The sequence below is a fragment of the Diceros bicornis genome, chromosome 4 (assembly GCF_020826845.1).
Source record: "Diceros bicornis minor isolate mBicDic1 chromosome 4, mDicBic1.mat.cur, whole genome shotgun sequence".
NCBI classification, from domain to species: Eukaryota; Metazoa; Chordata; class Mammalia; order Perissodactyla; family Rhinocerotidae; genus Diceros; species Diceros bicornis.
Genome location: NC_080743.1, coordinates 32,523,203 through 32,548,314, shown reverse-complemented (window position 1 = coordinate 32,548,314; position 25,112 = coordinate 32,523,203). Strand labels below are relative to the sequence as shown.

The window sequence follows — 25,112 nt, the reverse complement described above, 5'->3', positions numbered from 1 at the left end:
TAGACACTCATTAAGAATGAATTTATTTTTAATTTTAGCCAATATGATAGTCAAAAAAGCATCTTATTTTTTCTTTAATTTTTAATGTCTACATAGTAGTGAGATTGGCATGTTCTTATATATTTTTGACCACTTTCTCTTGAAAATTTACTGCTCATTTTTTTGAACAGTTTTCTGTTAGAGTATTTATCTTTGTCGTAAAGATTTTTTATAAACTCTTTGTATATTGCCATTCGTCTCATAATTTGTGTTATGGTGTTTTTATATATACATACAGAAGTTTTAATTTTATGTAATCATATCGGGCAAAAGCTTGTGATTTCTCCCTTTATTTGCCTAGTTTAACTTTTTCTACCATAAGATCATGAAAATATTCACCCATCTAGTTCTTTTAAAATTTTGATATTTACATTTGACTAATTATTCTAAAGTTTGCTTTGCTCTAAACTATGAGATATGGTTATAACTTCATTTTTTGCCCAAATAGACTTTTTTTTTCCAAAGAGATAGTCCCAAGATCTCAATATTTGCATTTCAAAGTGGCCCCTTCCATCTCTCAAATTATGACTTCATGATGAAAATGTATCATAAATTGCATGACTCACTTTACATTCAAATTTTCGGTTTCAAAATTTGCTAATGTTAATGGTGTCTGTATTCATCTCTCCGCTTCTTTCTTTCTCTATCATCTCCCTTTATGGTTCGTCTAAACTCTTCCTATATAGTGACGCAACTGTGCTCCATCACTACCTCTTTTCTGTGCTTCAGACCTTGTTGCCCACTATCTTCTGGACACCGCCTCCTGGATAGTTTAAACAAGGAGCACAAGGGCCATCATACTTAAAACTAAGCTGGCTATCATTCCTTCCAGACTTGCTCTTTCTCAAAAGTCCTGTGTCGCAATGACAGCACCCTATCTACTCTCTTTCCTAAGCCAGAAACTTGAAATTCAGTCTAGATTCTCTCCCATTTCTCATCCCATTCATGAATGAGATCATGGGACATTCACCAACTCTATTATCATTCCCATCTCTCATGTTTCCCTCCTGTTCTTCCCTATGGCAGAGGCCTTAATGTAGTTCTTTACACATTCTTTCCTGGAATTCTGAAATACTCCACTAACTGGCCTCCCACCTTCTTTTGCCATTCTTATCTAATGCATCCTGCAACTATAATGGAGTATTCTTCTCAAAATGCAAATTTGATTATTTGATCCTTTGCTTAAAATTCTCACATCTTAACCATGGTCTTAAATTAAGGTAAATTCCTCAGCATAACCTCAGACCTTTCATATCAGCTGATTTTGGCCCAAGCAGCTTCAGTGGTGAAAAGCAGAATTCAGGAGGTGGTAGACTGAAGAATGAATAAAAGTTGAGAAAGTGAGAACAAGGTCTATGGAATACTCTTTCCTGAACTTGAGAAAGATCAGAAGGAAAGTGATAAGAAAAGGAAATGGAGTAGAGGGAAATGTTGGTTTGTTTATGTTAGGATAATCTAGGCTTACATGTGTTTATATGCCAGGAGAGAATAGCTACAGTTACCAGAAACTGCGTGATTAAGGAAGCTACATCTTTGACAAGTAGGGAAGGAATGAGGTCCAGTCAATATATTAAGTCATCTTGGATAAGAAGAAGGACATCTCTTATCCACTGCATTCCATATGCATTTAAGGAAACTGAATTTGGGTTTACTAGTGTCATTTTAGTAAGTAACCATGTTTAAAGAAAGTGACCATAATAAAGTCTAAGAAACTGTTTCCTTCATTGAAATACATAGCAAAGTTTGTACGATTTTAGCAGATTACATTTATGGAAGAAGAGTTTCCTGAATTAAGCATGGGCCTACTCTGTCACACTGTCTGGGTTCAAATTGTGGCACTGCCATTTAGTAGCAACATGAGCTTGCCTCAGTTAGCTAATCTGCAAGATGAAGATAATAAAAGTGTCTGCCTCGTGGGGTTATAAATTAAGAAATGTGAGAAGAGCTTTTAGCCTGCACCAAATATGTCTAAATAAATGTTACCTACTATTAGTCATTATGTTAGGAATGGACGGGTTGAAGGAGATAACAGGTTAAGGAGGCTCTCCATTGCTATTTTGTCCAATAAAATGAACTAAAGAATGAAAGTAGGGACACCTAAAGTTCTGGAGGCCAAGTAAGTTGGAAGTTTTGAAGAAGTCCATGTATTTTCCAGGAAATCTTTATTGCATACCTACCATGAGATAAGCAATGTGCTAGGAATTGAGCATCTATAGTACAATAAAATAAAACAGACACAACCTCTGTCCTCATGAAGCATACAGAATAGAGAAAGAAACAGGTATTAAACAAAGAATCTCAATAACAATATAAAATTATATTTGTGATATGAACTATATAGGAAAAATACGGGATGTATGGAGTCTTTTTCATAGCAATACCTAATTTAGATTGAAGGGTCTAGGAAGGCCTCTCTGAGGAAGTGGCATTTAAGAGTCCTTTAGACTAGGTAGGGATTAGAAGGGTAAGGGGAAAAAGGAATGTTCCAGGTGATCCATAATGTGGTCCTAGATTTGGCAAGTGGCCATGGTTATGGAGACAGAGGCAGAGATGAAATTGATGAAGTGTTGTTAATTCTCCCTCTAAAACTTAGTGATTCTCACTATATATTGAGGGATAAGGGGTAGTAAGGAGTTGAAAAAAGGACACTAAGATTAGATTTTTGATGGTCCCACTAACTGAGATAAAGAAAAATACAAGATAATGAATCAGGGTTCTGTTCTTAGTGTTTTTAAGTTTGATGGATTTTTTTGACGTGGGATGGAAAATTTAGATTTGAGCATATGGACACAAATGAACTTAAGCGAATATGGACCTGTGCTGGAAAATATAAAAAAAAAAACAAACTAACATGTTGACTGCCTAGTACGTGCCAGACACAAGATAGGAGCTTCTCATATATTTTCTTATTTCTTACTTAACCTAATACCCTATGAGGGAGAAGGAAGTTCTGGGGAAGCAAATGAGAAGAAGTGATCAAAGAAATAGGGGAATAACCAAAAGAAAAATGTGGGGGAAACCAAAAAAGGAGGAAGTCTTAAGAATGGGGAAGTGGTCCACAGGTGGGAAAGCACTGCTCATCTTGGCCACAACACCTTGTGGTGTTTCATTTTATCTTTCACATGGAACCACTGAGATTCCAATGTGAGATGGCAACAATTGTCGTGTTCACCCATATATCCATTTGGTCGTTGATGCAACAATTGTTAATGTACACCCACTATGTTTCGGCACTGATATAGTCACTAGTGATTCAATAGTGAACAGTAAGCGCCAGTTCACATGGCGCTTACATTCTAGTGTGGAGAAACAGACAACAAACAAATAAGCAACTGAATACTTACTATGTCAGATGGTCACAGTGGTGGAGAAAATACAGCAGCATTAGGAGAATTGGAATTGCTAGAGAGGTTGGTCAGGCAATGCCTGCCTGATTACATGGCATTTGAGTAAACACATTAAAGAGCGAGAGAGTGAATGATGTGGATAGATATCTGGGGGGAGAACCCTCAATTCAGAAGCAACAGAAAGTGCAAAGACGCTGAAATAGGACAGTTCTTGGCAGGAAACCACTGAGGCTTTTTAAGGCGAAGAATGACATATCTGCCTTAATTTTTCAAAGGATGCTTCTGGCTGCAGTGTTGATACAAGATCCTAGATGGGCAAGGGCAGAGCAGAGAGACCAGTGAGAAGGCTGTTGTTACAATCCAGACGAGAGATTGGCAAGAAGGAGAATAAATACTAGATTGCATCAGAAGGCCTCAACTCCGTTGTTTTAAATGAAATGATGTGTGCGAAAGTATTATACACAGCATAGTTCTATTCAAACGTAAGAAGTCGTTGTTATTGTCATTTAATTTGAGTCCCCTGCCCCTTTGCCCATTATTTCAGACCCCAGCTGGATGTTGTAGCTGTGTAGTTGTTCAGTCCGCATTGAAATGAACAGCTACGTTCCCTTTAAGAGTCAGTTTCTTTCTGCGTGTGAACCAGACATTGCTTCTTGTGCTGTTATTGTTTTATTTGACCACACGTACCCAAGCACGCTATGTACGTCTCGCTGCTGCTTCATCATGACTTTTGTGTTTTCCCTACAGTATTTCTTCTGTTCTTGACATCCCATTTTTCCTTCTTCCCTTTTTCCGGGAGAGTCTGGGTTATCTGTTTTCGTGTTTAATATTTTCTCTGTCCACTCATCTGTTTATTTTAGCTTGTTGCTTCTCTCCTCTCTGCTGGCCTCTTTATAGATTCCTCTGTTCAATAGTTCAAACTCCATGACACTGCTTTGTTTATCCTCTCAGCTAGCACAGTATATTATTCCCCATCTGCTATCGAAAGAGCCCTAGTGCCTCACAAAGTTAACTAAGCCCCTCTTGTCTGAACAAGTTTTTCAGTCATGCATTCAAGTTTCTAATCTACCCCCATCTTCCCTGGTTATGAGTGTGACAGTATTATTTCTGAGCAAGCCATGCTCAATAGATCTCATCTTTTGTTCTTTTTTCCTTTCAAATGCCTCAGATGAGATTCAATGGTCTGTTGCTTCAGAGGTAGGCAGTTTCAGTATAGTCATTCAGTAAGTATTTATTTAGTATGTGCTGTGTGGCCAGCAGTGTGCTAAGGAGCAGTCTGTGTCCAAAGACATACAAGGTATGGTCCAAGGCTCAGGGATTTTCCCAATCTTGCTGGAGATGGAGCACTTGCATATATTTATTATGCACTCACTGCAATCCAGGAATTCTGCTAGAAACTAGGAGTCCAAAATGAATTTTAAAAAGGAAGAAATCTATCCTAATGGAGCTCATAGGCTAACAAGGGAGAAAAACACATGTTAAAAATTATTTACAGTTCAATCAAATATGTACAAAATGCTCTGGGAACACAGAAGAGTGAAAGGGATTAGTTCTGCCTCGGGTAATTATGGAAAGCTTCACAGAGATGGTGATATTTAACATGGAGTTTAATAAATTAGTGTTAATTAAGCAGAGAATTAATAATAAAAGCTAATATTTATTGAGTACTTAGGAGGTTTCAGGCACTGTTCTACATGCTTGCGAATTAATTCATTTAATTCTCACAATAACCCTATCAGGTACCCATATTTTCCCTATTTTCCTGATTATGTAATTGACAAACAGAGAGGTTATATAACTTGCCCAAGGTCACACAGCTAGGAAGGTATCAAAGCCAAGATTTGATTTCAAAGTCTGGTCTAGAACTTGGGCCCTTAAGCACTATCCCCTGCTGTCTCTCACAAAAGAAAAAAAGAAAGGAAGGTGGCATTTCAAGCAAATCAATATGTTTGCAAAGCATAGTGTTCATATATACTTGGAATAACATAGGACCTTACATCCAATACACCATCCCTGGATCAACCAGGTAGTAGCGTCAAGTGGAAAACTCATTTTTTTGTTCAATAGGAATTCATAGAAAGGACCGGGCTGAGAGGCAATAATGAGGAAAATAATCCAGTTTTCTTGATCAGTCTTAACAACGTGATATAAAAGGGCAAGGGGATGAACTGATTAAACTGCTAAGAATTTCAGCTAGCACATCAGGAAGTGGTTATTCCCAATGTTTCGCTGTGACTAGGGGATCCTTGAGAAGCAGAAGTCTTTGCTTGCCAGTGTGTTATCTGCTTCTCCTTGCTTTCTTGGAAGCTAAAAAATGGCCTCAGAGGCCCTCGATCCTACACCAGGGAATGGTCTGGGGCCCTGGGGACAGCCTGGCGTCCAGTTGATTTCCTCTTTATCAACCCCACATCTTGATTTCCATTTTGTAATGACACAGCATTTACCGTGCATATATTGCCATATTATGGAGCTGTGAAGGTAATAGACAGAAAAGGATTCTGAGGAAGAAGAAGGTAATTAAAAACAGTGCTGGAAGGCTGAAGGGGAAGAATGAGCTAAAGTAAGAAAAAGAGAGCTGGCTTCCTGCAATAGGCGTAAAGGTCTCCTTCTAAACGATGAACCAGGTAGGACCTCCTGAAGAAGCTCTTGACACATTCTACAGGTTCACCTGTGCTAGAGAAAAGAAACCAAATAGGAGACAGTTCTGTTTCCTCACTGAGGAGAACTGAAATGACAGTGTGCACATTTGGCCCAGCTAAATGAGAAACGTGCTTTATTCCCAGGCAGCGTATAACAGAGACTTGAGAGTCTGCCAAGACTTATAAAGTCCCCCGAATGCTTCCCACTTCTGTTGATATATATGAGAATGAATTCTTATTCTCTTTATGAAGCCAGGAATGTATTTCTAACACATTTGAATTTCTGGGTAGGAAAATGAATGGTTTAGGGGCACTAGTGATGTTTTCATCTCTTCTTCCTGCTGCTTCTAGTAAGAGATGGACTGCATCTCATAAGACTGGCAAGACAGTGTTGGCAGGAGACCAGTCAGTCTGATCGAGTAGTTTATTATTTCAATTGAATTGTGAGAGGAAGGAGAAAAGTACTCAGATAAAACTGTAAGACCATATTAGAGACTAGGGAGCATAAAACGATGGCACAGAAAGAAAAATAGTGGAGGACTTTCCTAGCAATTTTCAGAAGGTACCAGAGAAATGGGCTGGGGGCGATATTAACATTCTCAGTTGTCTCTATACCAACAAATAGCAGATGAAAAAATGATCAAACTGAACTTTAAAAAACACGAACAAATTTGCTTAAAATCATCTCTTACATCTTATGGGGATCTTTTGAGATGTGATTCCTGACTGGAATGTGACGATGGAAAGGTGGATCTTGTTTGGAATAAATAGGTCTAATCGAAGAGCTGGGGGAGGGGCGGTATATGTCAAGAAGATAGACACATGCATGGAAATCCACAAATCTGAAGGTGAAGCATGGAGGAAGCAGCTGCAGGAGAGTGAAATGAAAGGAAAACGGAAATGTTATCCTGGGACTACATCAGAGACCTCATAACCAGATGGCTAATATGGACAGGCAAGATAGAGGAGTGATGTAAGCCTTTACAGACTTCAGATGAAAATCCACTCCACTAAAGGCAAAACATCTGAGAAATTATTGAATTGCCTTGTTGGAAAGTTAATCTCACAAAAGAGAGAGAAGCAATGAGGGGACTTGCTGCCTTGGCTTATTTCTGGCTCTTTATAAAATTCTGTTTGGTGAAAATGGCAGCTAAAGGAATCTTGAAGGAAAGTAACCATACCATATCATCTTAGAGTTCATTCAGCCACGAAGGGAAGTCTGAGCTTAGATATTCAAGTATCCCACCTTTAGTAAACCTAATTTCAGGAAGTTCAGAGAAAACAATAGAAAACAACCCCATAGTCAACAACTCTAACTTGAAGATGGATCAAGAAGAATGAGAAGCTGTCAAATAGAAATTTAATGACATAATCACTAAGTTTCCTAAGGAGTATGAAAAGGTTAAGCATTTAGATAACTCAGTATTCAATGGTCATATGAAAAAATACGGGTCACATTACCAATGATGATCATAAAAGAATGGCATCAAGATTTAAGGATGGGTCAGGCCAGAGCCTAAAATTATCTGAATATGGAGAAAATATTAGAAAAAACGGAAATAGACTTGGTCTATTAAAAGTAAAAAAAAAAAAAGAAAAGGAAATACACCCACTACTTAGAGCAGATACAACTAGAAAGACGAACTGTTCGACCCCTATTATCTCTCTATCATCCCCATAAAGAATGCTCTTAGAACTGAAAAGGAGAGGGAAAACATATTTGAGAGTTGAAGCCTAAGATAGGTAAGGATATAGTAAAAACACATTTCTCTTTATTAAATGAATTTAAATCCAAAGTGTCTGCCAAGACCTTGCTACTTTAAAGCCTGAGCCCATCCCACATAAAAAGACTACAGTAATCAGGGCCACATATCTATACTGAACCAACCTCGGTCACACCCGACCTCATCCATCTGTCTCTCTTGCTAATAAGCTGCCTCCCACCCTCTCTCACCCATTTCAATTCTCAGATTCTCACTTGCTTCTATCCTATGTCTTGGTTTCCTTGCTTCTCTCACCTTCCTCACCAATATACTACCTTATTTCCTGCCTCATGCTTTGTCTCTGACCTCCCATCTCAGTATATTCACACTGAGTCCTCAGTTATCAGAGTTCTACTGAATTTAAACTTAAGACTTCCTTTTCTAACTGTACAGTCCCCCTCCCTGCCTCCTAGTTCAGAGGGCATTATGTAAGATATCAAAAATAAATTTCATGCTTTATTTTTGAAAGTATTTTCCTATAATATTGTTGTGCCACGCTGCCGAAAAATAAATGTTGCCCCAGGTTCTTTAGAAAAGGAAAAGATCGATGTGGTAGGAGGAGAGGGGAAAAGACAGAAGTAGACCAGAAAATTCTACAGAGATCATTAAACTTTTGACTTGAGAGCATTAGTAAAGGAAGATATTATTAAGAGTCAGCATAAATTCAGGGAGAACAAACCAAATTATCTCATTTCCTATTCTGATAGGTTTATTAGGCAAGTAGTGAACTTGATGTAAAAGATAAGAACATATGACAATGGTAATGGTACATATAAGAAATTTTTTAAGTGATTAAACAGCTATGCCCAAATAATTTAAATATTGGATCCCTTTCAGATAGAAATTATGGTGCTTGCCCACAGCACACTGTCCTTGGTCCTAGCTTTTGAATGGCACTTTTATAGATATTGTAAGAAGTATGCTAATCAGACGTGTAAAAGACTTAAAGCCAGGAAGAAGAGTGCCAGAAGAATGGCCAGATAACAATCACAGCTTGAAAATACTTCAATCAATTATAAAAACTAGACCAAAACTAATAAATTCTTGCTAAGCATAATAAATTAAATATGATACAGCAGGGATTCTGGGGCTCTCCAGTTCCTCTCTCTTTCGTCCTAAACCTTATATCAAACAGAACTGTTGACTGATCTAGTTTTCAAAAATACTTTTGATTATCCCAAACAAATAACCAGTTGACAAAGACATGATTCTGGAATTCTGTAGTCCTTCACAACATTAATTTTGGGAACACTTATATTTAAATTAAATGGATCATCTATACTTAAAGAATTGAGCATCACTTTCTCCACACACACATTCACACATGAACATTTCCCCTAATCAAGGATGGCTATAGCAGATAGCTCCACCTTTGTATATCCACGCCCTGCTTACAATAATGAATGAGCTTCCCTAATCTCCCCAGATGTGTGTCCAAGAGGGACTAGACTAGCCATATGTGCTTTACTGATTATGTGAGTCTTTCAGCAAACTCCAAACTCCAGGACGTGTACTCAAGGTTATTCATAAGCTGGCAGTACTACCTGGAAGCTTTGAGTTTTAAACAAAGGTCCACATTTGCAGCCACATAGGATGATAATTCATTTTTCTTTGATACTTTTTCCCAAAATAATTTAAAATAGCTGTCATTCTTTTATCCTCTTCCAAAATAAAAAAAAATCCCAATTTTATATGTTATATTATTTTATTATATATTTCTTATATTTTTATTATAATTTTCTTAAGAACTATGATGAATGGGGGTGACTTTTTAATACCATATACTAATAACTTTTAGAATCTCCAAGGACCTTGTTTTATTTAGTTCAACATTAAACAATGATGTTTTAGTAAATAACAACAGCAAATCTCCAATAGAGAGCAAAAGACATAGTTAATGTACACAGACTGTGAACTTGCTTTTTTTTTTTTTTTTTTCCTGTGAAGAAGATCAGCCCTGAGCTAACATCCACGCCAATCCTCCTCTTTTTGCTGAGGAAGACTGGCCCCTGGGCTAACATCTGTGCCCATCTTCCTCCACTTTATATGGGACGCTGCCACAGCATGGCCTGACTAGCAGTGCCTCGGTGCGCACCCGGGATCCGAACCCTGGCTGCCAGCAGCAGAGCATGCACACTTAACCGCTACGCCACGGGGCCGGCCCCTGAACTTGCTTTTTACAATAAAATTTCTTAGAAATATATGTTGTTTCTTTGAATAAGCTTTATAAGCTTGATGACTGTCTAAGGAGTTTCCTGTTTAATCATCTTTTGAATATTTACTGGTGATTTCGGTCAACCCATGATCCAATTTAATGAAACAGCTGTTTTGACTGATTTATTTACTAGATTGAAAAAATTATTTTCTGTCACATATAAGTAACCTTTTATAGCCAGAGAGTGACCTCATGCATTTACTGTCTTAAAATAGTATTAGGAAATATTAAACATATCCAGATTCTTTGACTATGATTATTTTGTATTTAAAGAAGTGCTCAAACCTTTTTGTGAATCTCATATTAATAAAAATGTTCAGTAAACCAACAAGTAGCTATTCACCCATACAACTATGTGCCTATTATGCTGTATATTTAGTACATAGGTAAACAAAAAATATATTTATTTTAACAAATATTTGAGTACCCATCATATTTCAGTGATCTGCAGGAACAAGATATACCACATGAGACACAAAGAAGAATAAAGTCTCCTAAGAGACTGCATTTGGAAGCTAAATATAGAAAATATCCATAACATGAAGTTGCATTTGCTAAACACAGAAATAGCAGATGAGTCAGCATAGCAGAGTGCTTATGATCATAGAATTTGAAGTCAGGCAGCACCGGTCTGAATCTCTGCTTCACCAGTTACTTAATTTTATACCTTAAATCTCAGTCATTTCATCATCTATAAAATGTGTGAGGTTTAAATGAGAAAATGCTTAAAAATTATGGCACTGGCCTGAAACATAGTAAGAACTCAAAAGTTATCTGTTATCATTAGTTCCACATAATAGATAAAATATTACAGGCCATCAGGAGAAAAAATAGAGAGGATGGGGAGGGGAGAAGCGGGGGAGGAGAAGAGGGAAGAGACAAAGAAGAGAGAGAGAGAGATCACATCTTCAACTTGGTTAAGAAAGAAGAAGGAAGATTGAGGAAATCTTCATGAGGTGGTGGCATATGAGATGTCTTTGAAGGATGGATAAGATTTTTCAAAGTGGAAATGGGAATGAAGGGTTTTCTGGACGGAGGACTCAACATTAAATTAGGTGTCAGAGGAGCTGATTGACAAGTGTGTTGTGTCCAGTGTAGCTGAAGCATATGGTGTTTGGAAGTGAAAAATTAGACCAAAAAAGATATGTTGATAGAAAGCCTTAAATGCTAGACTTAAATGTGAGACTGTATTTAATTCAACAGATTTTTGATGAAAATAGTGAGAAATTTAGTCTGTGCTGTACAGCCTAGATTAAGATGACAACATTGCACAGGGTAGAGGGAGAAAGAACACGAGGATGAAACTTAGCAAGAAAGCTCTTGCAACTGCCCTAGAAGTAATGGTGAATTAATTAGTAATGGTTAAAGATTGTAGTAAACATGGAAAGAGGATTCAAAACATATTGCAGATCCAGAACTCAGAAGACTTGGCAACAGATGAGATATTGGAGTAGGGAGAAGTGGAAGTGAAATATAACTGAAATTTCAAGCTTCAGTGATTGGAAAAATCCTAACACTGTTCACAAAACTAAGGAAATCAGAAGGAAGATCCAGTTTTGTGGTGTTGATTAGTTCAGTGAGTAGTGAATTTGAGGTGCCAATTTCTGTGACAGTGCTCATCATGCAGCTGATAAGTGTAGATCTTGAGTTTGTGAGAGCAATTCAGAATGGAGTTATTGATTTGGACATCAAGGGCCCACCTACAAACAGACTGCTGTACAGTTGAAATTCTAACTTCAACACATCTAAAAGAAAATAGTGAAGACAGTATTGTGTGTTTTCTAGCATCTTACTCCTCGAGAGTTGCATAAATGAACTGTATATAAGAATGTAAACTTCGTTTCACTTTGAAAGCTTAAAGTCATGAGCATATTGTCATTTAGAACTAAAATAGAAAAAAAAAGCAAAAATGAGTAACCAAGGTCATACAAAGAAGAGCAGAAAATAAAATACCAAAGAGAAGATAGGACAATGGCTTTAAATGAGTCAAACCTCCTTGAACATGGACCTTGAATTGAAACAAAAGATGCTGTTGTTAAAAGTTGAAAACAAAAGCAGAAAATCTTGACAGCATACTAATTTGACAAACATTGTTACATGCTTCTGTTTTGTTTTATGAAACAAAGTGTTTCTTATTGTTGATGAAACATCCTCTGTGCTTCACATATTAAGCACACTTCCAATTAATATGAAGAACAAAGCAATATGTAACTGCATGAAAAATCTTCGTGATGAATGAAGAAAATCTTAGCTCTTTAAAAGTAAAAGAGCGTCTTATTTAGCTATTAGATGAACCTAATTAATTAACATAAATTACAATTTTTAAATAATGAAATATACTCAAGATATGACAGGTGGGTATGCTATCAAAGCACTTTTCTAAATGAAAATCTAGAATCCAAATGCAGTGATATAAATGCATGACATTCACATTTTTATTCCCCTCATCGCTAGCAAGCTAAAATTTTCTACTATCAGTGCATTACCCTTTGTCACTTTTCATTTTTTTTGGATCCTTCAAAGTCCAAATTTGAGAAAAAGTAAGCCACAACCACTGAAAAGGGTGTCATTTCTTCTGTCCACAGCAACACTGTTTTAGATTGTCTAATAGAAAACCTATTGAGTGCAGTTAATTAGGTCTTGTGTTTCTAAGCTAGGTATCTGTGTGTGTGTATATATATATATATATACACATATATATATATATATGTATATATATATATATATATAGCCCATCTTTCAGAAGACAGAAATATTTAGGGCCGGCCCCATGGCTTAGTGGTTAAGTGCGCGCGCTCCGCTACTGGCGGCCCGGGTTCGGATCTGGGCGCGCACCAACGCACCGCTTCTCTGGCCATGCTGAGGCCGCGTCCCACATACAGCAACTAGAAGGATGTGCAACTATGACATACAACTATCTACTGGGGCTTTGAGGAAAAAAAAAGGAGGAGGATTGGCAATAGATGTTAGCTCAGAGCTGGTCTTCCTCAGCAAAAAGAAGAGGATTAGCATGGATGTTAGCTCAGGGCTGATCTTCCTCACAAAAAAAAAAAAAGAAAGAAAAAGAAATATTTAAGCTCCAGTTATGAAAAGCAGATGTGTCAGAACTGCAATATCCAAAGACTCCTAAGTTACATAATGCAGCATTGTATAAAAACAGGGAAATTTGGAATGCTGTTAATTATTACATGGTAATATTTTAAAATGAACACTGTAAGTAATTCAGTGCCTATCTTGTAGGATGTAATTGGAAAAGCATTGCGGTACCTTGGAGCATTTGGTGAACTGAGCAACACAGAGCACGTTGTAGCTCTGATTGATGAAGAAATGTGTATCAACTGTGGTAAATGCTACATGACCTGTAATGACTCTGGCTACCAGGTAAGAATTCTGCTATAATTAGGATGCTGTGAGGCACGTTTCTTCTGACTTTTGTAGGAAAAAGCATCTTCTATTGCTAAGTGTATGATTCAGACCAGACGTGCCAAATATTGCCCCTTAGCAGTGGTACATCTCTCTGTCCTCTCACCTCATAGCATAGCAATTTTTTTAAAGGAAAGCCATAAATTATAGTAACTACGCCACTATTCAACGCACAGTACTATTTCATCACCCATAAAATTGGAGGAAAATATCCAACCGAAAAGAGAAATTCACACGATTATGGACATTAGGAAGCATTATGCTTTAATACAGAGGGAAGGGAGAGAACTACCATTTATTGCCATCACCCTGGAAGGACTTGATTCCTTCTACCAAAAGGGAATTCTCTTCCATTCAATATTGATTGGGCTTTTACGACAGTTAGAAAGAAAAAGCACTTTCCCATCAACTTGTCATGCGGGTTGGGACCAGGAATTGCTTTGTAGCTGGAAAAGCCGACAAGTTGTATTCCTACCACAAGAAGTGAGACATAGGTTCTTCCCAGTTCCCCACTCTTCAGCTGCGAGTCTGCCACGGGACAATAAAGAAAAAGTGGAGATTCAGCTGTCTTCAGGCTAAAAACTACAGAATAATATTGTTCTCATTAAACTTCTGAAGCCATAAAGAAGTATAATAAAGTAACATAAGACCCCTTTAAGATGATTAATGGAATTTTCAAGATACATAAAATGGCCCATTTTAAAAAATTGAAGTTCATTTACCTTATTCAGCCTGGAGCAAGGTCCCATGTTGCTCATGGTGGAATTTTGCATATTCTCTGACCACCTAATAGAGATATGACAGACATATTTTTAATTTTTTTTTTTAATTTCTTCCTCCTTAATTTGACATTAGTTCTCTACCAATTTTTTCCCATTGTATCACTTTTTTCCTAGCTAAAAGGTGTCTCTAACAGTTATTTTGAAAATGCTAATCATATCACATTCACTTTCATTACCTCTTTCCTCTAATTGACCAATCAGAGATAAGTCAAGAAGTCCTGTCACTAAACTCATGGCATCAGGGTTCTAATAGCTTAAATCTTAGAAGTTAGGACTCCCACCTTGGAATTCTAGCCTTGGTACAACTTCAATAAAAATAATTTTATTAATGAAGAGAAAATCACAATTAGGCATTTTAAAAGATTTTTAAAGTCCTCCTTTGACTCTTCTGTCGCAAAAAGATAAAAAAATAGAAAATCAAAATCTTTAGCTGAATGTAAAGTTCTATATATTTGCAAATTTTCAGAGTATAAGATTTCTAAGACATAAGTATTATTTTATTTTCATCAGTTGCTTCGTGGGTTTCTATTTATAAAACAGTACATAAGGAAGAGAAATAGTTTTTACTCATTCAAACAGCCATCTGAGATGTTGTTTTACAAAACATGGCAACAATTTGTGTGGACAGATTTTCTTATGGTTTGTCATAACTACAGTTCTTGTTCAGCTGTATAATATGGTTGTTTCCTTAAAGATCAGACTTTTTTTTTATATTAAGCAGTCTGATATGATTTACTCTAATAAGACCATTTTCATTTTTATGTGCATAAAAGAAGAAAGAATTATAATTACAAGTAGCTTCATTTGGGAGAAGGAAATTTTTAAACAAAAAAAAATTTGTGTTGAATTGGATTATAACCCATTGTATATGACACAGGAAAAAGACCAGAATCAAGTAATTATTTGAAAATGTAAGAGTTGCAGACTGGGCCCCAAGGAGTATGAGAGGAGGGGACCTTGATGTCCCTCATAATTTTCCTCAACCCCTACCTCGTCACTCCAAATTAATACACAGTCTGAGTAAAAACATTGTATTTGTTGTGCAAGTGAGACTGCCAGACAAGTCCCCTAAGTCGCATCTGGCCCCATATAGCTGCCCTGAAGGACCCCCAGCAGGAAATTCTTGCATGTTGTTTCCACAGTTGAAATGTTTCTCTTTAACAGGCAAATAATCATCATGACTTTAAATAAAAATCTCAATTGTAAATTTCACACTAGATATTTTTATTGCTTATTATAGATTGCTTCATGTTTAAACAAAAAAAAGGGAGAGAGAGGAAGGAGGGAGGGAGGGAGGGAGAGAGGAAGAGAGGAATAAGTAATCAAATTTCTCAAAATCCTGGGCAGTTTGAGAGCTGGAGGCCTTGCCCAGGTTCTCACAGCTGAGTAGTGTTCGCCCAGGACTAGAAGCTCTCGTCTTTCAGTGCTTTCTCCCCTTTGTGGTGGAACAATGCTTAGAATCGGCTTGGAAATCCTCAAACCTCAAAGCTGGCTCATAAGCTAATTTTTTTCTACTGCTTCCTTCTAAAAACTACATGCATAATTTGAAATCCAAACCAGTGCATTCATTGCCCCGCCTGACGGTGACACTTTTCCACAGTCGAGAACAAGGAGTGTGAGGAGGGGAAGGAGGACGTGTGAGGGCACCCCGCCCTCCTCAGGGAGCAGACACCCTTCCTGGTGGGACACGAAGGACCCGAGCTCTGCTCAGAACAAAGGAAACTAGAGAGTTACTATGTTATGAAATATTTTCCTCACACAATGGAAGAAAAATGCCTCTAAGGAATTTTAAACATTGTGTTTCTAATTTAAAAGGATTTCTTTTCTTTTTTTTTCCTCCTCTCTGGCAGCTCAACTGTTGCTATAGCTGCACCACACACAGTGCTGGGCAAGTTGTCTCCAACTGCACTTCTACCGCAGTGGAGAAAAACATCGATGCTAAAATGGGGGCTTTATTGACCTTTGTGAGCAGCGACAGCAATCCTCTTAATTTCTGTTTGCAGGCCATACTGTTTGATCCCGAAACCCACCTGCCCACCGTTACTGACTCTTGTACAGGCTGTACCCTGTGTCTCAGCGTCTGCCCTATTATCGACTGCATCAAAATGGTTTCCAGGACAACACCTTATGAACCAAAGAGAGGCTTGCCCTTAGCTGTGAATCCGGTGTGTTAAGGTGATTTGTGAAACAGTTGCTGTGAACTTTGAGGTCACCTTCATATGCTAATCTTTTTAATTGTGATCATTATGTTCAGCTCTTTCTAAATTAAAACAGATAGATATATAATTTCTAAATATATTTCTAAATTTTAAAAGAAGTCTACCACCAGTGACCATTCAATTAATGGTCATAACATAGAATAATTCTTTTCTGATGATAGTTGTTAAATAACCGTGTAGCAGTTAATTGGATATTCACCGTCAGTTGTCCGTTGTGAAAAATAGTAACTTTTTTGTGGCAATTAATGTGACAATTTCCAAATCGCCCTATGCCGTGCTCTTTGATTTCTAATTGTAAGTGAAATTAAGTATTTTAGAACAAAGCACAATTTAACATGCAAGAAAATGTTTCCAAGGAGACATTTTATAATTAAAAATTACATTCAATTTTAACACTGTTTCTAAGCAAATGTAATTAGCTCCATAAAGCACAAATGAAGAAAGTCAAATAATTATTTACTATGGCAGGGAAGAAAAAGCCAAAGTTTTGAGAGTTTGCAAAACTTTTTTGAGCCCTCTTTGACGACATAGCTTCTTTTTGGTGCTAGATACTGCAAGTGAGAGTGTTTAGTAACCATTCATATCACTCTGTGCTGTTCATCACTCATGCCAGAGACAGGTGTCCAAACCCCACCAATGAATCAAGATGACATTCTTCTTTAAATATTTAAACTATGTTCCTAACCAAAGATGTTAGGATGGAGCTCTGGTTAAAGCCACTCTTTTGCTGTGCACCAATCTGCTCTATCTGCTTTTAATAGTAACCTTCATGATTATGGCAATTAATGTTTGAACAAAGCCTAAATTATACAGTAGTGGGTCATGTGCTTCATTATTCAAGAATGAAAAATATAGTATTGGTGATATATTAAATTGTGCGAAACCAGTTTGACTACTCTTTCTTTTACTGTTTATGCTTGATTTCAAAAGTAATGGAATAAAAAAGAAATATATATTTTCTATTATTGCCAAACAATATTTTTGTATTTCTCTAATTTCATAATCAGCAAATACATCATATAAATTCATTTATCTCTTCTTTGTGGCATATTTTAATATGAATCTATAAGGAGTAAATCTTTAAATAACAATCTGTGGCATACTTCTGTGACAAATGCAAGATCTAGAAAAGTAAGATGTTTGATTATGCACTTTTAGAAATGTGCACTTACCACAAAATCTGTATTATTGAATAATATCAAATAAAATTTCATAAAGCATTTTGAACAGCATGGTCTTTTGCTGCCTCTTTTGCAAGTACAATCTCATGTCAACCATTTAGATTTTGAGGTGGGGCAGTTTTTGGTTAATTCTGCAGTGAATTCCATCCAAATGTATATATAATGTTAGTTCAAATCTAATGATGGTAATGACAATGTAGTCACTTAATGTTTCACGTCCTGTTCCTCTTAGCCAGGTTTCTCTTCTGAATTCAGTTCTATTCTGCCAAAAGGCATCTTCACCTGGGCACAGACCAGGTTTCTTGAATGGCTCATGTGCAGAGATAAATGGGAAATGGCAACCTACCATTGAGGGTGCCATCGTCACTATAGGAAACATCCATGTAACCTCACATTGCTCCTTAGATAGTTGTGAGATATTAAGGACTTATATAAACTGATTCCCTTTTTGCTCTTGTCATCATGGGGATAGTTTACCTTTTGGACTTGGTAACAGCTTAGCAAAGAGTTCAGTTTGTCCAGAAAAGAAATTTATCAGGACCACATAGATGCTGTCATAATGTCTTACCGCCTACCTCCGTGTGGTAAGAGGTTTTTACTCTGGGAACTTGTGAAAAGACATCCCATGCGTATATGCCTGAGTTCTCTTCAAGATACCAACTGCCAGGCAGAAATTCCCTTACTAGAGATTAAAGAAAAAAGTTGTTTATGACCTTTGCATCCTCCTCTGAGTAAGAATGGACACAATGCTTCAGCTCTTCACTTGAACTGCTTTGGGGAACTGCAAATGACCAGGGCTTTGAGTTAGGCCATGGAAGTCCATGATTTTACGCTAGTTTGTTCCTCACACACATTTCTTTCTGTTGTGTCCACTTTCTGCTTTACACCGGGAAGCATTTCCTATCCATACTGTTTATAGGAAACATAATTCAATTTTACATGTAGGGTTTGCAGAAAGACTCAGAATAGAGTAAGAATGAAAATCACGTTATTCCATCCAGCAAGAGACCACACACACATTCTCATGGACCCTGACCTTCAGACATGAGTGAAGACATAGAAACAGACCAAGGAGTCTCATTAGTGAGTGCTTCCTATGTCTAAGAAGCTGTACTAAATGTTCTGCATACCTGCTGGTTAATTTTGTTTGTCAATTTGGCTGGGCCACAGTACCCAGATACTTGATCAAGTATTATTCTGGATGTTTCTGTGAGGGTGTTTTTGGATGAGATTTACCTTTACATCAATAGACTCTGAGTAAAGCAGATTGCTCTCCATAATGTAGCTGGGCTCTCCATAATGTAGCTGGGCTCTCCATAATGTAGGTAGTTGAAGGCCGGAATAAAACAAAAGGCAGACTTCCCTGGAGCAAGAGAGAATTCTCCAGCAGAGGGCCTTTGGACTTCCTCTGCAACATCAACTTTTCTTGGTTCTACAGCAGACTGTCTTTGGACTCAAACTGTAACTCTTTCCTGAATCTCCAGCTGGCCAGCCTCCCCTATCAGGTTTTGGATTCATGAAACTTCCATAATCACATGAGCCAATTTCTTAAAATGAATCTCTTTATACACACACACACACACACACACACACACACACACACCCTATTGGTCTGTTTCTCTGAAGACAGACATGGTTCCTGCCTTACTGAGCTTATATCTCAGTGGAGGATACAAAAAGCAAGCAAATAAATAAACTGAAAATCATGGTAAGTGCTTTGGCAGTAGCAACAAGGGCCTGGGGTAGAGATGAGAAGGGCACTTATTCTTCTTAGGGTGGGCAGGGAAGCCCTGATGCACGGGAAGGAGCCAGGCGCATAAAGAATAGAAAATGTGTTTCAGAAGTGGAAACAACAAGTACAAAGGTCTTGAGATTGAAAAGAGCCTGAGTTATTCAAATTACTTAAAAGATAGATAGAGGTAGGGTAATAGAAGGCAATGCCTAAAATCTAGAGGAACTGTGGACTAGAAGCAGTCTCCAAGGTGTTGAGATTTCTGCTGCCTCTCCCATTCTGACAATTGCAATCACTCCTTCTATACAAATGATGCCAACATCTAGACTTCCAAGTTGGACTTCTATCCAAGTGCCTGACCACTGGCTGTATTTAAATATTTTGAAGTCAAGTTCTAAAATCAAAATAGTTACTTCTTCTACCTTTTATCTTCTGTGCCCATATCCAGTCTGTTTACTATGTCCAACAATTTTACCCTTGAAGCGTTTCTGAAGTCTTTCTCCAAGTTTCCAAAGAATTTATGTGATTTTCCCAAGACCATACATTGCAGAGAGCAAAGTCCACATTTAAACCCAGTACTCCATTCACCCACTACTCAGCCCGCAGTGCACGTTCCCCATCTTCACTTGAGTCTCTCAAACCTTCCTACTTTTATGAAAATACTTATTCATCTTACTCACAGGTTATTAGAATCTAGAGCTGCCACCTGCCAATTGCGTGAACTTGGCTATGTTAACTAGACTGCTGAACCTTAGTTTCCTCATTTATAAAATGGAAAAGATAATAGCCTTGCATTTAATAGTTAGATATAATTATAATTTCTGTTTGCTATTATTTATGGGCATAGAAATTTCAAATGTAGTTTAAAGAGATAAAAGGCTACTAACAAAAATCCACGTTTGCTAGACTCAGAATCAGACTGTTGGAATAGTAACTGATGGGATGACTTCCTAAGCGAACATTCATCATCTGTAACAATCTGGAAAAAGACATTCCATGCATTTGGAAGATCAAGATTTTTTTTAAAAGAGAGTAGGATAACCAATTCTGACAAAAATAAAAGATCTCAGTAATAAAACTTAACATATATATATAAGCATATATATATATATATATATATAATTATCTCATTATATATATAATGACCTCATTTTACTTTCTTCATTCTATGAGCTGGATAGAGCATATAGAATTTTTTCTATTTTTTTTATAAAGAGGAAATTTAAAGACAAAGCAGATAAGTGACTTAAATAAATTGACATGTTTAATTGGTATCATAGTTGGAAATGAAGCTCAGCTGACATGACTTTCAGTCAATGCCCTCTTTTCCACATCATTTTGCTAAGCAGGCATCATATATTTTTATACAATGTGGACACTTGGAGATGCATTATGCACTTCTGGTGGTCTTAGGGTACCAGTAAATAGCCTGAAGAAATCATGTAATAACTATTGTCTGAAAAGGTTAAGACACTGCCCTTAGAAACAAGCTTATTACCTGGCAGGATCAGATCTGCTTCTATCCTATGAAGTTAATTCAATTAGCAGGAAAGCCATTAGACACACTATTATCTCCCCAGAGCTGTAACTTTTCCTTTTACCCACAGATGCACACAATTCAGCAAACTGCCTGCAGAGTGAAAATTTGGACCAGATCCTTAATGATTCTGGGAGGTTCGTGTAGTCTAGCTCTCTCTTTTATTAATCAATATGGTAACATTAATTAATATGGAACCTCTTTTATTAATTAATATGGATTTTCTGCTTAAATTTTAAAAACTACAGATGACATCTTTTAATGGAATAGTCCCATTTGGGTTGGAAACATGCACAGCTGATTATCCCTGTGAGTGTGTCAGCCTTTTGTGAACTGATCTAGAGCATTTACAAACTCTGATATTGTCTATCATTGTATTCATATTTACTGTTCTTCTAATATGCACTATAAACTGCTGTGCCATAGAAGAAGCCAAGTCATTTTGTCACTGGTAAATCGTCTATGGTAGTGAATCATATTGATTAATGTATTTGTGCAGTTATTTATTTATAGAATTTATATAGTGCATTTTCATATGCTGTGTTCTGCAGGCACCAAGAGCCTTCTGTGTGCTCCTGTCTTTCTATGTCCCTGAATTCTTTATTCCACTACTCTTGATGGATTCAAGTTTATATACTGCTGGCAGTTTTCAAAGATTTGCATTCGTCAACATATGGGTCAAAACCTCCTCTCTTACCAATAATTTTCCTTTATGTGTTTCTATTGAAAATAACAGCTAACTGCCTATTAATAGTGCTGGCTTATTCATCTTTCCTGGCCTTTTATGGTATCCATCTCCATGGGATTTAGGTATTTGGTCAAAGATAAAACACCAAATATAATATATATATTATATATATATATATAATATGAGTGTGCATAAAGACACATGTATGTTAAGATTTAAGATTACTAAAAAGGTTAAGTGTACATATTTTTCTTGAAAGTATTAAACCTAAGTGGAAGATAAGAACCTTTCAATTCAATTTATGTCTTTAGGCAAGAAACTAAAAAAATGCTGATTTCCTCTGTTTTTAAAGAGCCTCTTGAGGGAAAGCGAGAGGGAGGGCTTAAGGATTTGGGACAAGACTGTAGGAAGCTAATTGTGAATTTTTTTATATTCCATTTCTGCTTGGCAACATTTGGGAGACTGCGTCTCGCTCTTCCTTCTTATAGGCTGTGATATTTTGATGGGTCTTCAACCAACATATGTGGTTGGGGGGTGTGGAATACTTAACAATAACAGTTCATTTTCTCTTTTGAGACTACGAACATGAGTAATTTTTCTCACACTCCACAGTCTTGCCAACAATTATGGCCAACGACAATGCCTCCTATTGCAATATTGTTCTGAGCTAATCCTTAAAATAAAACCTTTGAAAATTTCCTAAAGACAAGAATGTGATATATTTATGTTCCTTTTTGCTAAAGATAGCGGTATTGGAGTCCAAAGACCTAGCAAACCAAGAACACCATAGATAAAACATCTACATTAAAGACAAGAGAAAAAGATTAAAGACTCCAAAATCTATTTGTGTCATCCTCACTTCTCCGAATTTCAAACCTACATATCAGAGTGCTTATTGACAATGGATATTCAAATACAGACCCTAACTAAATAGACCTAAAGTCAACTATCTCCTCTTTATATCTTCTCTTCCTTCTTTATATATAATAGCTTCCCTCTTCTCTCAGTCACTCAGAATTGATAATTAGAATTACAATAAACTCTTCCTTTTCTTTCCTGCCTCATATCAGTCAGGATGCTTGATTTCAAGTGACAGAAAAACCCAACTCAAACTAGATTAGGAGAAGAAAAAAGAATTTTATTGGGTGACATAACTAAAACCCAGGGGTTGACTTCACTGAAGTTTTTATTAGATCTAGAGTTTCAAACAGTGACATCATCAGAACGCAGTTTCCCTTCATCTCTCTGTTCTGTCTTCTGTGGCTTTATTTTCAGGCTCTACATGTGACTCCTGGAGCTCAAAGTTTATATCATCTTTATTGTATCATATCAAATAATAGTGTATTTATTATTATATGGTAGACAAAATAATGTCCCCTCCCCAATTTGCCCATGTCCTAATGCCTGGAACCTGTGAATATATTATGCTGCATGGCAAGAGAACTGATAAAGACTACATTAAAATTAGGAGTTTCTTTTCATCAAAAGACCATTAAGGGAATGAACAAATGAGTCACAGAGTGAGAAAATACATTTGCAATACATATAACTGACAGGACTCCATGTACCAAATATAGAAGCAATTCCTACAAATCAGTAAGAAAAAGACAGACCCCAACAAGAGAGCAAATGGGCAAAAGACATGAGTAGACACTACTCAAAAAGAGGATGTTCAAATGATCAATAAATGTATAAAAAGGTGCTTAACTTCATTAGTCATCAAGGCATTGAAAACTAAAACACTGTGATTTCAGAATCCAAATCTTGAATAAGATGCAACTCCACTAGATAGAAAAAAAATCTGAAAGAATTGCAACAAATAGAGAACATTCTGAAGCTGCCTTGGCCCCTAACCAGATTGTGTAATTGAGCAGTTAATAAAATTTAGCCTACAAGTTCCATGCTGAGGCAAAATGAGAAATGAAGTACTCTTAATCTTTATGCATTGTAAAGGATTTATTTATTTAGGAAAGGAAGTTTATTAATTTCTGCATCAAGTGATGTCTTAATGAATGAATGTCAATTTCAGAGAGTTTAGAAGATATCTTCCTTAAAGAAGATACTCATGATCATAAACAGACCCACATGGGATTTGTCAGGCAGTTGAAAATTTTAGATGGCTTGTTTGGTACAGCAACAGTAAAGACAACCGTGCTTTGCATATTAGTATTAAGTCCACCATTTTTACACTCAGCTAAGAAGTGTTTACAAATCAGCACTCTTCATCACCATGCTTTGAATAGCAGAGACAGTTCCACATTCATCAAGTAATAATTGTTAAGGACTTTCAGGTGGCAAGGCTGTCCAAATTATCCTGAAATTATTGGGCCTACATGTATATACATTTAGCTTTTGGATCAATTTTATCAACTGGGAGCCTCTACATTCTTTTGGTTGCACAGAACAGAGACTCACTAAGATTATCTCATATCACGGGCTATGGTGAGGGGTATGGTTGTACCAAGTCTAATTAGGGTGCTGTTACATCTGCTCAGGAAAGAAATTTTGAATGCCTGGACTTAATAAGGCAGCAATAGCAGGGTTATGGAGGAAGGAATGGGTTGAAGAAATATTTAGCAATAGAATTGAGAAAAATAACATGTATTTATTAAGAACCTAGTAGATACCAGCCACTGTGTCAAGTAATGGGAACACACTAGAAATACACGGTGTTACATGCTTCTAATAAAATGTTGAACATGCTATTATGGAAATACCAATAAAGGCATCCTTAAATCCCTCTGGAGAAAACAAAGGATGCTTCACAGAGGATATGTACCGGATGAACTGAATCTTGTGGAAAGGTGATATGGTGTACTGGTTTAGAACGCAAATTCTGGAATCAAACTCCCTGTTTTTGTTTTTTTGTTTTTTTTTTAAAGATTTTATTTATTTATTTTTTCCCCCCAAAGCCACAGCAGATAGTTGTATGTCATAGCTGCACATCCTTCTAGTTGCTGTATGTGGGACGCGGCCTCAGCATGGCCGGAGAAGCGGTGCATCGGTGCGCGCCCAGGATCCGAACCCGGGCCGCCAGCAGCGGAGCGCGCACACTTAACCGCTAAGCCAAGGGGCCGGCCCAAACTCCCTGTTTTTGAATGCTGACTCTGCCTCTTAGCCATGTCTTCTTGTGGAAGGTACTTAATAATCTAAACCTGCTTTCTCGGTTGTAAACAGAAGTAGAAAGGAAATTATTGGTAATAATTAACATTTAAACAGCTGTCGCTATGTGTCAGGCACTATTCCACACTCTGTGCATCCTACAATCTTTTTAGCCATCACAACAATCCTGTAAAGTAGGTACTATTATTATCACCAATTTAGAGATGAGGAAACTGAGGCACTGAGCTATTAAATAATTTGTACAGGCCACGTTGCTGGTAAATGGCAGAGGTAAGATTTGAACGCATGCAGTCTGTCTCCTGAATCCATGCTGTTAACCAAGATACCACTCTCTCAAGGATCAACTTCTCAGCATTATTGTGAGGTCAAAAGGAGATAATGCCCGCAAAGTGCTTAGCACAGGGCCTGTGCATGGAAAGTGTTT

At 37.1% G+C, this 25,112-nt stretch overlaps 1 protein-coding gene across 1 annotated transcript in view; it reads left to right on the top strand.

The window, feature by feature from the left end:
- Positions 1-17,654, top strand: part of DPYD (dihydropyrimidine dehydrogenase) — a 776,746-nt gene extending 759,092 nt beyond the window's left edge. Inside the window, exons 22-23 of the mRNA XM_058538603.1 lie at positions 13,244-13,384; positions 16,212-17,654. Of these exons, the coding sequence (XP_058394586.1) occupies positions 13,244-13,384; positions 16,212-16,382 (312 nt within the window). The 3' untranslated portion in view covers positions 16,383-17,654. The remainder of the gene's footprint in view (positions 1-13,243; positions 13,385-16,211) is intronic.
- Positions 17,655-25,112: the final 7,458 nt, after the last annotated feature.